The following is a 14,721-nucleotide window of genomic DNA, read 5'->3' as shown; positions in this document are numbered from 1 at the left end:
TGAGGCTTGTGTTCGGGGCGGTCACAATCACCGACGGTGGCACTTTTGCCTGTTGATTACAAAACTTGATGTGGGCGGTTATCCACAAGGAGATTCTCTGAGAGGAGACGGGGTGACCTTTCATCCTGTCTGCCACTGCAACAAAGAGCTCTGTCGACTTACGGAAGAGTCTGGTTCTCTCAATGTAGAAGGCTAAGGCCCGCCTAACATCCAGGATATGTAACCTACATTCTTCGTCAGATTTATGAGGCTTTGGAAAGAACACCGGAAGGAATATGTCCTGATTATTGTGAAACTGCAACACCACCTTTGGTAAGAAAGCTGGGTAGGGCTGCAACTGGACCTTATCATTGTAGAACCCGGGTGGGGTGGTTCCTCTGTGAGCGCTCAAATTTCAGAGACTGCAAACCAAAGCGATTGCAACCAGGAAGGAGACCTTCCACAAGAGAAGCAGCAGAGAACATGAAGCTAATGGCTCAAAGGCGGGCTTGTGAGCCTTGACCATACCAGGTTCTTGTCCCAAGGTGGGATAGGGTCAAGAACTTTTTTGAAAGGTCTGGAGCGACTTGAGAATAATCTAAAAGGTCATATCACAGGAAAAGACAGATCTACCCTGCACTGGAGGATGGAAGGCTGAGATAGCCACCAAGTGAACTTTGATTGACGAGAGTGCCAGACCTTGGTGCTTGAGATGCAACAGGTAGTCTAGGAAACGGATTCTGGTCTGAGGCCCAATACGTAAAGTGCTTCCATTTGGCCAGGTAGATCACCCTAGTAGAGGGCTTTCTGCTACCCATCAGGACCTGCTGGACTTGTGCTGAGCATACCTGCTCCTCTGCATTCAGCCATGCAGCAGCCGTGCTGTCAGGTGTGGGGATCCTTGGTTCAGGTGCAGCAGACGGCCATGGTTCTGGGACAGCAAGTCCAGCCAGAGTGGGAGTTCCAACAGCGCTGCCTTGAGAGCTCTCACAGTGTGCTGAACCACTGCTGTGCAGCCATGCCAGAGCTATCAGGATCGCCTTCGCCCTGCCCCACTTGATCTTCAAGAGGGTCCCGTGCACTAGAGGTACTGGTAGGAAAGTGTACATCAGTGCCCCAACCAAGGGAACAAGGCGGCGGCAGACAGGAAACGTCTGTCAAGCCTGCAGATCGAGGAGAATCGATGACACTTCCTGTTCTGCCTGGACACAAACAGATCCACCTGGGGTGACCCCCCACCTCTGGGTGGAATAACCACCCGTGGCAAGATGAGAAGGACCTGCTGAGAAAATCTGCTAAGACATGCCTGGCCCCGGGAGGTGCAAAGCCACAAGATGAATGGTATGCTGTATGCAGAAGTCCCACAACCTGAGAGCCTCTTGACACAGGGCTGATGAGCAAGCCCCGCCCTGCTTGTTGATGTAGAACATCGCTGCGGTATTGTCCATTAGAATTTGGACCACCCCGCCTCTCATGTAGGGAAAGAATGTCTTGCAGGCCAGGCGTATCGCCCTGAGTTCCCTGATATTTATGTGTAGGGAACGTTCTTCCCACAACCAGAGACCTTGTGTGCTGAGGTTGTTGAGGTGGGCTCCCCACCCTAAGTCCAAAGCATCGGAGACCAGTGTAACCGTCGAGAAAAGAGCGACAAAGGGGGTCCCCCTCCAACACCACACGTGGGGGTCTCCAGCACACCAGGGATGACAATGTGCAGTGGAACTGTGACCACGAGATCCAGATAGCGTCTGCCAGAAGCATAAACCGAAGCCAGCCACGTCTGCAGGTGTCTAAGATGTGGTGAGCATGTCGGACCACGTAAGTACGTGCTGCCATGTGGTCCAGCAACCTGAGGGAGACCCAGGCAGTTGTGAGCAGGTGGGTTTTCACATGGGTGATAAGGTCCGACATGGCCTTGAACCGTGACTCTGGCAGAAAGGCCCTGGGCTGGGTAGAATCAAACACTGCCCCTATAAATTCTATCCACTGAACCAGAATAAGGGTTAATTTTTGCTCATTTATGGATAGGCCCAGATCCTGACAAGTGGCCCACAGCAGACTGAGGCTGTGCTAAACCTGCCCTGTGACCTGCCTCTGATGAGCCAGTCGTTGAGGTATGGGTAAATCTCTAGGTCTCAGGTAAGTGGCTATTACCACTATACATTTCACGAAGACCCTTGGGGAGGAAGAGAGGCCGAAGGGCAGTGCTGTAAACTGGTAATGATGTTGGCCCACTATGAAACAGAGGAATCTCCTGTGTCCATGGAAAATAGATATGTGAAAATAGGCGTCCTTTAAATCGAGGGCGGCGTACCAGTCTCCTGGATTCAGAAAGGGGATGGAGGAGGCCAGGAAGACCATGCAGAACTTCAACTTCTTGAGATATTTGTTGAGGTGATGCAAGTCTAGGATGGGTCTGAAGCCTCCTTTGGCCTTTAGGGTTAGGAAGTATCAGGAATAAAATCTCTTCCCCCTCATATCTTGAGGAACTTTTTTTACAGCTCCTATCCATAGGAGGGTCTCCACCTTCTTGATGAGAAGTCACTCGTGAGAAGGGTCCCTGAAGAGGGACAGGGAAGGGGGTGGGAGGGGGAGGAAAACTATAGGGTGTCCCCAGATGCTATGGTGTGGAGCACCCAGTGGTCTGAAGTGATTTGGGCCCATGCAGCAAGGAACGGGGATAACTGGTTCAAAAATAAAAGGGGGGCTGGATCCAGGTGCAAGTCCAGTGCGTTGCCCTCAGGCGCACCATCAACTTGTCTGCTGCAGACCACCTTGGTGGCGAAGGGGGCCCGGCTGAGGGGCCGAGGAAGATGTGGCAGAGTGATGGTGTTTATAACCCATCTCTTCTCCCGGAGGTGCTCTGCCGAGACAGGCCCGAGCATCCAGGCGATAGCAGAGGCGGCCGGAACTGCCTCCTAGAGGCCTGAGGTGTGTACAACCTGAGGAAGAGCAGGGTGGCCCTTGAGTCCTTCAGCCTAGTATCTCTCTCTGCTGCTAAAAAAGGGTGTTGCCCTTGAAGGGGAACTCCTGGATCAAGAGTTGGACCTCGTTCAATAGCCTACAGGACTGTAGCCACGAACTGCATCTCATAGCAATGGCAGACACCACCGGCTGTGCTGCAGAGTCAGCTGCGTCCAGCGCCGGTTGGAGAGAGGCCCTGGCCACCGCTCTGCCCTCTTCCAAGATTGCTGAGAATTCGTGCCTTGCCTCCTGGGGTAGAGAGTCTGAACTTGGCCATCGAGTCCCAGTGTTGTAACTGTACCATCCCAGCAGTGCCTGCTGATACATAACTGTGGACTGGCTATAGAATAAACTTTTCTTCCGAAAAGTTTTTTAGCATCCTTGTTTTTAGAGGTTGCGCTAGATTGCCTATCTGTCCCATTCATTGGCAACTGATTTAGTTGGGGATTGGTCCTGCTTTGAGCAGGAGGTTGGACTAGATGACCTCCTGAAGTCCCTTCCAACCCTGATATTCTATGAACCGAGACCACCGGTGACCCAGGGGAGGGTGGGAACACATGTACTTGAACCCTTGGGCTGGGACATGGTACTTTTTCTCTGCCCTCTTTGATGATGGCGTTTGCCACAGTGCTCTGACAGGTTTCAGCACCCAGTCATACACTGGTAGGGCCACCTTTGATGGGGCCACTGCAGCCAAAATATCAGACAGGCTGCCAGATGGCTCCTTGAGCTCCTCGATCTCCAGACCCAGGTTGGAGGCCACCCTCTCCAGGAGCTCCTGGTGGACACGGAAATCATCAGGCAGCAAAATGTTAGCTGGTCCAGCCACCGCCTGGCTGGGGGAAGAGGACAAGGAGGCAGCCACAGGCAGTGCGGCTGATTCTTCCTCGACCGCTGGTGCTGACTGCACAGATGCTGCTGGAATCTCGGTGCCGGGATCTGGTTCCAAGTCAGTTCCCGGTGCCGGTGGTGCCAGAGGCAAGGCTTGGCCCTTGGAAACTACCAAGGGTGCCTGGATAGACTATGAGCCTGGCATGCGAGGGCACCTACAAGAAGTCCAATACACCCACTGATGTAGCCACTGGGCTAGGGACCGGAAGTCGGGCCTGCCACAGGCTCTAGCCCATAAGACCAGTGCCGGCGATGCCTCAGAGGTGGGGAAGGCTCACTCTCAGACCCCTAGGAGGACTCCTCCCTAGGAGACCAAAGTGGAGCTGAAGCGGGTGCATGCTGATAGCTGTGGCTGGCTAGAGAGCGGCACCACAGGGTCAGTGACTGGTGTCTCAGTGCCAGAGATGTACTTCATGGTACCAGGAGGGCAGAGACTGAGCGACAACATGGTGATGGGGAGTTCTGGGCTGGGGAAATCGGTGCCATGTCAGAGGTGCAGCTAGTGATCTCATTGCAGGTTTCTCTTTCAAGGGAACCACCTTTGAGGAGTCCGCCGAGGATGGGCCTGGGTATCGAGGCGTGGGTGGCACAGGGAGAGACATCAAGTCTCTTGTAGCCTGAAAGGCCTCCGGCTTTGAGGGAGCCAGGAAATGTTGCAGGCCCCGACCATGTCTGGGAGTTGGCGGTGGTTCCCCATTTCAGGGAAGGGATTGGAATGGGGGCAGGGAAGGGGTGGAGTGGGGGCAGGGCCAGGGCGGGGGGGGGGCGGGGGGGTTGGTCAGTGGTGCGGTCCTCGGGCCAATGTACTAGTCCTCATGTGGCCCTCATGGTCATTTGAGTTTGAGACCCCTGAACTAGTGACACCTACAATGATAAAACTGCAAGGTTTTAGATCAGTGGTTTCCCCAGCTTGCTACTGTGTCTGCTGCTCTGGAGTTCCAGAAAGGAGATCACCTGCTCCAAATTCATTCCAAGTTATTCTTCTGTGTTACAGTGCCATTAACTCTGCAGGGCTGCACTGTCTCTGAACATCACCGGGCTGGCTCTGTTCTACTGACTGCTTTCAGCAGGATTCTGAGAGCTGGGTCGGGTTGGCAGAGGGAAAGAAGAGTTGAGACACAAAGATGATTCACAGAAAGCTAAGGTGTATTCTCAGTTACTGGGCTCTGGCCTGTGGGGAACACCTGGTCTGGCAAATCCGGTTCGTAAGTCAAACCTGTGCGGGGTGAACAACATGATCAACTCCTACCTCGCTGTCTCATCAAGTGCATTTCTTCCCTTCCTCTGGGACAGCTCATTTGGGAACAGTGCAGGGAGCGATTCAGGAGGGCTGGGCTGCTGCAGTAAGGCATTAAATACTGTATGGACACCTTGCTCTACTATAGGCAGTGTTTAAGGCTGGCATCGAGACACACTAGCACGAACTTGCTGATCCTCGGAAGCCAGACGTCCCTTCAGCTCCAGCCCAGCAGAGGACGATCACTCCAAATCAGCTTGGGGTTATGCTAGTAGGTCAACCTCTAATCACCTGGCGGATCAGTGGCTAGTGCTGCTGCTTCCTCTTCGAGGGGGCAAGTACCCCCAGGGGAGGGAACACTGCACTCCAATGTGTCACACTGCAGGACAACAGGCCACCTTCCCCAGGGACGTGTGGGGCAACAGGAAGAATGCTCAAGCTTCTAGCCAGTACAAGGCTGGACTGTGCATTTGATGTTGCACTGCAGGGTGTGTGGAGCCTTATAAACAAAAGGTGCCAGATTCCTGCCCCCATGGCCTTAGAACACACTGAAAGTGAATGTTACGATGCGGGCGTACTTAGAAACCCCCAAGAATATCCTGGTAAGGCTCTGTGCGTCTGCTCCAGATCACCCATACCCTACAGACAAGTCATAGATTACAAATGGCTGCTGTGAAATTGTCTAGAGCAGGGAGTAAACCTGAAGCAGCGGTTCTCAAACCGTGGGTCGGGACCCCAAAGGGGGCTGCGACCCCATTTTAATGGGGTCACCTGGGGTGGCTTAGACTTGCTGGGGCACAGGGCCAGGGCCAAAGCCAAAGCCTGAGGGCTTCAGTCCGGGCGGTGGGGCGAAGGTTACAGGCACCCTTGCCTGAGGCTGAAGTCCTTAAGCTTTGGCCCTACAGCCTGGGGCAGTGGGGCTTGCGCGGGCTCAGGCCTGGGGTCATGTAGTAATTTTTGTTGTCAGAAGGGGGTTGCGGTGCAATGAAGTTTGAGATCCCCTGACCTAAAGAAAAAGCTACCCTGAGGCTCTATAGCGCTACCTGTGGCAGTGTCAGAAACTGAATCCTAATCCCTTACCTCCAGTCCTCACTGCAGTCACGTTCGCAATCTCCTCCCTCTTCCCACCCCTCCAAAAAAGCTATTTCAGGCATTCCCGTTTCCACTGCAGCAGGAAGCGAACAAAGCAGGTTAGGAGCCAGCTGAGCAGTGTTATTTAATGGACTGAATCTTCTATGGATTTCCTGAGTCAAAAACATTTACACAAATCGGCAGGATTAAATAAATCTTCAAATTACTTTTGAGCTGATCCCAGTTACGTCACATGAAGGAAATGCATCACCGGGGTCCTTTCTGCATTGCTTATTTTTAAATATTAAAAAGAAACATAATTGTAACATGACTCATTGCAATTTCCTGCCAAGCCAGAGTCTATCTGCAAGATGTGGGCTTTCTAGAGCATTGCAAATGCAGATGGGATGCTTTGAAAACGCTTGCATCGTAAGCAGCAGGGTATGGAATGTGGCCATGCAGTCACTTGGATTTGCAAGTACAAATCATTCCCTTGATATTACTTATTTTCCCCATCTCTCAACAATCCCCTTAACCAAGGATTTATTCCAGGCTTGGCGACTTTGCCTTCCTAGTCATGCAGTCCAAAGCTGATATTTCATTATTTTCAGTCCGCTGAGAAAGTCTGGCCTATGAGTCTACCAAAGACCACTAGTAGGGCTATGTGCATTCGGCATTTAACACCGGCTGCACTCCTGGCTTCTAACACAGCTAACATTAGCATCAGAAGTTAGGAACGCTATCGGCCTCTGATGGTAACTGCCAGATCTGCTAATGTCTAATGCAGGAAGGGCTTGATGAGCCACCTGATGAAGTAGTAAGGGGGAAGAGGTGAATGTTAGAGGCTGTGAGAATGGACCAGGGAAGGGTGATGCGGAGAAAAGAGAAGGAAGAGGAAATGGAGACGAGACAAGAAAAAGCCTACGTGCTCTCAGGAATGGGAGCATCTTGTTAGACAGGAAGCAGAGTGCCTCCAGAATGCCACACCAAGCACCAGGAAGTGATCATAGAATATCAGGGTTGGAAGAGACCTCAGGAGGTCACCTAGTCCAATCCCCTGCTCAAAGCAGGACCAACACCAACTAAATCATCCCAGCCAGGGCTTTGTCAAGCCAGGCCTTAAAAACCATTAAGGATAGAAGGTTTTGATGGGCAGGGCCCAATTGCTGGGCCCAAGGCAGGGAGCAAAGACTCGAGCATGCATGTTCCTTTTAGAATACTGACACCTACTTTGCTCATGGCAGAGACACTCTTGCTGACCAGTGAGAGGCTAATCCTGTCTTTCCCCAGCAATCATCAGAGAGACCCAACAAATGCCAGGCAGAAGAGACCTCACACACTCCTGTTACAAGGTGCAGAGTCATCAACTCTGCAGCAGGAGCAGCTCAAGAAGAATCGCTGGCAGACAAGAACAAAATATTCATCTAAAGATGTCAAAAGCACATCACTCACCCAGGTTAAAATCCAAGCCCCCCCTGCCTTGAGGTAAATAGTTCAATTTTACAGGCAAGAGCGAAGTGAAGCAAAGCATCTTTCCCAATGTCCCAGGGTGTCAGCTTCAGAGTCAGAAATAGAACCCAGGAGTCCAACACCTAAGCCCCAGTTCTTACCACTGCAGGCAGTGCTGCCAGCTGTTGTATTCCCTTGGCAGTAGCACGTTACCCTGGTATTTTGGTGTAGTTCTCTGCATTGCATGGCTCTAAGCCTAGAGCCTTATCCATTAAGCAACAACACGGTAAGTGGAGACACCTGCCAAGGCAGGGCAAGGCCCTCCTTAGCTCTCCTCCTAACTCATGTTGCTAGTCAAAATCTCAGCACACCAGGCCAACACAACCCCAACACTGGCTGCAGCACACCAGCCAGGCCTAATCGCCCCACTCCCATGATCCCCCCTCAGGCACAAACAACGAGGTAGTGTCTGATTTCTGAGCGAAAGGATATTGAAAGCAGCTTAATGTAACACTGAGTCTGATTGACACAGATTGGTGAAATACTGGCTGCACCAGCTAGAGCCAGGTACTGCATGTAGCCTACACCTGCACTGCCAGGAAAGGTGTGTTTAACCACAGCACAACACATGAGCCGTCCAGGTGCAAAACCCTGGTGGAGAGAAGGGACTGCAAGGCAGCCAGGCCAGGCCAGCCATAGGCAAGAGAGTATAGGGTTGATTTCACCTAGCTACCTTGTGGCAAAAGCTGCAGGGCCTGGTCTCCACTAGGATATTGCGGTGGGCTAGCTACTGCACACGAGCTATCCTTCTGTAACACTTTATTTGGTTTCCACATTGCCCAGTAGAGTCAAGAAAGTAACCAACTGCAAATCAGGGGGAGGCCCCTCCACCAAGGTTGGCCTTGTGCTGGGTGACTTGGTTCCTCTCCCCCAAACACAGGTCAGTAGAGGAGACAGCAGGGGCGCTCAAGCCCCCACCCACAATGGCCAGTCAGTAACAGATCAAGCTGGACTTATCACCAGGCTTTGCGCTCAGCAGCCCACTGAGGGGAGTAGGGAAGTTCACACACTAGAGTCACGGGGTTCATCCCAGGCTTGACTGTGGGAGTCGGTGAAATTACAGCTAGAGATGGGTTTGTCAGTAGACTCAGTGAGACAGCACTGGATTGGGTCACGTGCAGGGAACTCTCTGCAGCCGCAAGGGCTAGAGAATCCTGCAGAGCCAGAGAAGAACTAATACAGCGAACTGGTGTGTTCCAACCTAGCTACGCTGATCCAGGTTAGCCCAAAGGCTAAGATGAGAGCATGAGAGCTGGCAAGCACAGCCAAGGGGGTTTCTATACGAGATGTAAAACTCACCTCGTCTGACTCATCCGACAAGGTCCGCAGCAAAATGGGAAAGAGGCTGTCTGTATGCCGGAACATCTGAAACCAGAAAGAGACATGGCCTCAGAGTCACACAGAGTCTGGAATATCCCCTCCCACACACCAGGAGCCATCCTCATCAGTGCAAAAGGCTAGTGCAGCTTTGCACGCATTTTTCAATTGTACTTGGAAAATTTCCCTCCCAGCTAGCTAGCAAGCTCTTCGAAGTAGGGAACAAAACAGTAGCTCTGCTGAAAGTATCAGTAGCAAACTTATTAGGCCAACAAGTACAATCCCAGGAGGCACACAGTTGTTCGTTTGCTGAGCTGATTCCATACCTATGTAATGAGCAGGCAAATTTCTAGCGTGGGACACTGTCACTTTCCTACCCTTCCCAAGAGAGGAAAGGCCAGAAGAGAGACTTACAAGTGAAGAATTTCTTATTTAAACCATGGGTAGTTTTGGGGTGAATTTTTGGGCTCCTCTTTATGTGGAGCTGCAGCCACCATGGCATCAATTCAGATTCCACCTACTATTTGATTACACACATGGTTAATGAGACCTGATGTGCAAGAGGCAGTGTGAATGATGGCAGCTGCTCCCACTAGAGAGCTTATGACATGTCCTACAAGAATTGATCTGTTTCGGGAATGGCAGACAGCACCCCGGGGGAAGGAAGAGGGAGCGGCTTCCCCTCTACCTTCTCTTGGAAGAACCTCGCAATCTATAAAGGCCAAGTTCGTTCCCTTCTCCTCCTCCAGAGGATTCTTGAAAACCCTTGCCAAGGCCTGATGTGCACTAATACCCATGCATGGATCATACCCCAGATGTGCTTTAACTGCCAGCCAAGCTGTTCAGGATAGGGACTGTGTCTGGTGACTTGGACACCTACCACCACAGAAGCCTAAATTCATCTATAGCACCACTTCCCGAGCACTCTCTCCCCTTGCAATGAGTCCACGGATAAAAGCTCAGCTACAGCAAGTCAGGAGTGACAGATCAAAAAGGTCCTTCCCAGGTGCTTCTCCAAATCTACTGACATTTTGCTCTTCCCCCCCGACAGCCCATCTAACAGGAAGAACCCCTGTGCCAAGCACTATGCCCGTTAGGCTGGCCTGCCTGCAGAGTCCTAGACAGCGTCCAATGGGAATAACCACCTGCAAAGGCAGTCGGAAGTTTCAGCCCTGATGGAAGAGCCCCAGAAACCACACGCAGCTTTAAGGGAGAAACCAGCCCAGGTCTACCCCAGAGACGCTGGGCAGAGCAGAGTTTTCAGAGGCCTCTCGCTAGCAGTCCAGGCCCCACAACGGATCTACAGGGGTGCCTATGGGAGGTCTACGGCAGCCTTCTCCTGAGAGGGAAGGTGGTGGCAAAGGACACGAGTCTGAAGGGCTAGGAGGGTGTGACAACTGTCAGCAGAACAGGTAACTTCTGAATGAACCCAAAGCTTGGTGTTTGATTCAGAAGCAGGGCAGAGGCTCAGCTTGGTTTTTATCCCTCAACCAGGAGCAGTGGTTTGCCTCCCCATGCTATTAGGGGCCCTAATGTCAGAAGGGCTCATTTTGATGAAAGCCAGGGTATTGCGCATGTTTGTACGGACCATTTTCTGCAGTTAGATCCGCCTTCAATGCACTGCAGCCCAGCTGGGCTAGTGGCACCTTTAGAAAGAGCGCAGAAAGGCCCCCAACTGACTGTAAGACTCAGGTTAATGGGCGCTGAGAACAAAGACTGTAGCTAGAGCCAAGTATGCAGCACTCAGCCAGAGTTGCAACACCCCACTAGCTCCAGCCCTGCAGCTCATCCCCCTGTCTGCCAGTGCACCTCAGTGCTAAACTGCAGCACCCCCATTATTCTAGCTCTGCAGCAGTTCCTTGCTATTGCAGCCAAGGGCTCTACCATACAGCTCTGCCAATGTACCTCCTCCCTACGTGCAGTGCCCCCTGCTGGTCATAGAACGTCGCTGAGGCACTGAGCCAGGACCACACACTGGCTTTGCAACAGACACAGGGGGTCAATGATAACTAGGCTGAGACCAAGGAGCTCCAACCCAGCTCCACAAAGACAGCCGGGTATTGCACCATTTGTTTCACAAGCCAGACTTACCTTCCGTGGAGTCTTGATGTACAAGTGATAGAGCCATTTTAGGACTGCAATTCTGGTCATCATCCCGGTGGCTGTGTCGTGAAGGTGGCAGTCCAATACCTGCACTATCCCGTCGAGGTTGAGGGTCACCGGGACCTGGTCAGTGCTGCACAGAAAACCAGGGGCACAAAGACAGCAGTTTGTGTGCGCACGTGTCCCTGCGCTGCTCCAGCCCAGAAGCTTGGCCCCAGGACCCCCTCTTCCACAAATCAACTGGCAGGTGACCCCAGCTGCCTAGGCTTGCTGTCTTTCAGAGCTACACAAGAGCGAAGGAGCAATTTTACACAGTCCACAACTGACGAGAGCTGCTGAATTAATGGACTGGCTAACAGGAACCCACTGCATGGAGGGGGGGGGGGGGGGAAGAGAGAGGGATGGATGGATAGAACAAGCAGAGCCTGTGTATACCACTCAAATCAGATGGCCAGAGACCCTTTAGTATTGGGTTTATCATTCTGCTCCTCAAAGTCCTCTCCTCCCTAGGGCTGTTGTGTCCGTGTTTGCAGCTCCTCTCTCATTACATGTATTTCTACTCTGGGCGTGAAGTGGAAGACTGAACAGTGCAATTCCATAGGCCAGAGGAGCACACACTTGCCCAGCCCCGCTGCAACATGCTACCCCTCCTACTTACTGTGACCCCGGGGATCAGGTGTGCCCGACAGCCCAGCTCCCAGCCCCTCACTCGTCACTAGAAAAGCCTGGTTTGGCAGCACTGCAGCCTGATGGGTTAAGCACTCGCTGAGGAGCTAAGAGACACGGGTTCAAGTCTTAGGTCTGTCTTACTGGAAGTAATATAAACCCCCAACCTGTATCTCCTGGGGGTTAGGAGGAAGCTTTCCTGGGGGTGGGTTGTCCCATAACTGCCTCTATTACAGTTTCTTGAACCTTCCTGTAAAGCACCTGACAGGACACTGCACTTGAGGGAAAGCTGCTATTCTCTGAGCAGTTAGCGTGGCCCATTCACCTAGGTACATAAGGCCTTGATGACAGAGGAGAATCTTGGAGGAACACGTTTGCAGAAACCCAAAGCTTTTCCTCCTCTCCCGCCCCCCCCCTTTTTTTTTTAAAGCCATAGCACCACAACCCTACTAAAGTCCTGCTAATGAGGGATTTCACACTAGGAAGCGGATGTGCTGGGAAGTGCTCTTCACTTCCCTGGCACACACTAACTGTTCCATCCCCATCTGAAAAGGGCCTGGAAATACTCCTGTTGCCATGACCTCGAGGCCCAGCTATCTAAACACTAGAATGAGGATTCCTAGATATCATGACAGGTGCATTAGGACAGGGGTGGGCAAACTTTTTGGCCCGAGGGCCACATCGGTGTTGCAAAACTGTACGGAGGGCCGGGTAAGGAAGGCTGTGCCTCCCCAAACAGCCTTGCCCCCGCCCCCTATCCACCCCCTCCCACTTCCTGCCCCCGACTGCCCCCCTCAGAACTACCGACCCATCTAACCCCCCTGCTCCTTGTCCCTGACCGCCCCCCAAGGACCCCACCCCCTATCCAACCTCCTCTGCTCCCTGTCCCGACTGCCCCAACCCCTATCCACACCCCCACCCCGTGATAGCCCCCCCAGGGACTCCCATTCCTATCCAACCCCCCTGTTCCCTGTCCCCCCCACACAGAACCTCTGCCCATCCAACTGCCCCCTGACTGCCCCTCCCAGAACCCCGACTCATCCAAACCCCCCCCTCCCCATCCCCTGACTGCCCCAACCCCTATCCAAACTCCTCCCCCCAGACCCCATCCCCTATCCAACCGCCCCCTACTCCCTGTCCTCTGACCACCACACCCCCGGAACCTCTGCCGCATCCAACCGCCCCCTGTCCCCGACTGCCCCCGGGACTCCCTGCCCCTTATCCAACCCCCAGCTCCTCACCCCCTTACCATGCCTCTCAGAGCGGCAGGAGCTTGCAGCTCCGCTGCCCAGCTGGATCCAGCCATGCGGCCGCACTGCCTGGAAGGAGTGGCGGGTCAGAGCGCTGGCGGCGCAGCGCACTGAGATTCTCGGGGAGGGGATGGGGGCTAGCCTCCCCAGCCACGAGCTCAGGGGCCGGGCAGGACGGTCCCGTGGGCCAAATGTGGCCTGCGGGCCATAGTTTGCCCACCTCTGTATTAGGAGAATCTAGCAGACAGCCTACTACTACGTTCCTTCAGCACTCTCCTCTGCTCCCTAAAGCCTGCTCCTCCTACCCCCTGGATAACTTCTCCTACAGCCTGTCCCCACCTCACACTCCCGCAAAGGCCCTTTCAAGGGTTTCCTTGGTCGTCTTCACCAGCTTCTGCACTCATTCCCTCCAACCGCGTGAAGGCGGTTCCAAGCAAGCTGTTCTCGTCATCTCAGCCCCTTATTCCAAAAGCACCTCCCCTTCATGATCTAGGCTCAGCTTATGACCTTTGGAATCAATTCTGTTGTTAAGTTATGGCAGATTCCACAGTGTCTCTGAAACGTGGCTCTAGTTCTGTTCGATCAAGCCAGATTTCCACCAAGACTGAAGGTAGGGTCCCAGTCTGGGAGTGACTCTACAAAATCCCTCTCAAATGTCCTTTGGCCAGCCTACAGATGGTGTGGCTTAGTAGATTCTAAGGTTGTGGAAGACATGTTCTGTTTGCATTAGAGTACTCCTGGCATTCAGTGCACGTTTCTACATGCTTATGTAGCTGAACATAGCGATGGTCCTCCTGGGATTCTACCAAGGCCCACGGTCCTTTTTCAGTCAACAGTGAGACTGGTGATTGTTGTGAAAGAGTTTCTGAATGTTCACAATGCACTTTAGGGTGGTATCACTTTCTGTCCCAACAAGGCAACACGCCCAGTGCCCATAGCTCAAACGTGCAGACCTCCTTTTCTCTGCATTCTTGAACAACATCTTCAGCAACTTAGACACAATACTGTGCAGTTTCTCAGACACAGAACCGGCAGCGGGAAGCAGGAACACCTTCCCCCCTGCCTGAATGCTTGTAGCCATTGGAGGGCCATCTCTCACATTCTGCTCACCATATTTCCATTAATGCCAACACTGGTTTTTCAGTTGCTACTATGATTTTGCTTCTCCATTTGCAGCCTGGGAACCTGCAAGTTAAGTGTCTAGAGAAGTATAGCCAGGGCAAAGCGCTTAATTGCTCATTCTAGGGTATGCTAAGAAAAGAAGAAGGGTATGCTAAGAAAGAAAAAGGCAGCTGAAACTTTCTGAACAAGTTGTTCTAAAGTGCAATTCTCTCTCTTGCTCGCACGTGTGCGGATTTACCATCATGATTCAGGCACCCACAAAGGGGGAGAAGGAACCTTTCTAACATGCTCCCCCCACTTCTAAAAAGTTATGGACTTTCAGCATCTGCACCTGGCGGTGGGGGAGGGCAGGCAACATTGAAGCCAAGGTCAGACAGTAAAGTACGGAGCTGCTTGCAACACTGGTATTGAATCAGGAGTCCGTTTTCTTCCTCTCACTTTGTTTTCTTGGGAGGGGGGCCTATACCCAGCAGAAGGCAGTAAGAACTGAGCCTCATTACTTTCAGCTGAGCTTCACTTCCCTGTATAAAGCCAAGCGGCTACTGATTTCAGGAGTAGTAAAGCCTGCATCATTCAGCACCCCCCCCCCCAACCACACTCCTCACCAGAGCAGAA

The 14,721-nt window shown here is 52.6% G+C and overlaps 1 protein-coding gene across 10 annotated transcripts in view; it reads right to left on the bottom strand.

The window, feature by feature from the left end:
- Positions 1–14,721, bottom strand: part of VAC14 (VAC14 component of PIKFYVE complex) — a 200,416-nt gene that overhangs the window by 140,873 nt on the left and 44,822 nt on the right. For all 10 annotated transcript variants that reach the window (XR_005222314.2, XR_005222311.2, XR_005222312.2 and 7 more), the window contains 2 exons: positions 11,057–11,201; positions 8,948–9,013 (listed from right to left, as the gene is read on the bottom strand). Coding sequence is in view for 6 of the 10 variants with exons in the window: in XM_037878219.2 (XP_037734147.1) it covers positions 8,948–9,013; positions 11,057–11,201 (211 nt within the window). In the remaining 4 variants the exon portion in view is untranslated. The remainder of the gene's footprint in view (positions 1–8,947; positions 9,014–11,056; positions 11,202–14,721) is intronic.

This window comes from Chelonia mydas, chromosome 12 (assembly GCF_015237465.2).
Source record: "Chelonia mydas isolate rCheMyd1 chromosome 12, rCheMyd1.pri.v2, whole genome shotgun sequence".
In the NCBI taxonomy this organism is placed as follows: Eukaryota; Metazoa; Chordata; order Testudines; family Cheloniidae; genus Chelonia; species Chelonia mydas.
This window is presented reverse-complemented; position numbering and strand designations above follow the sequence as displayed.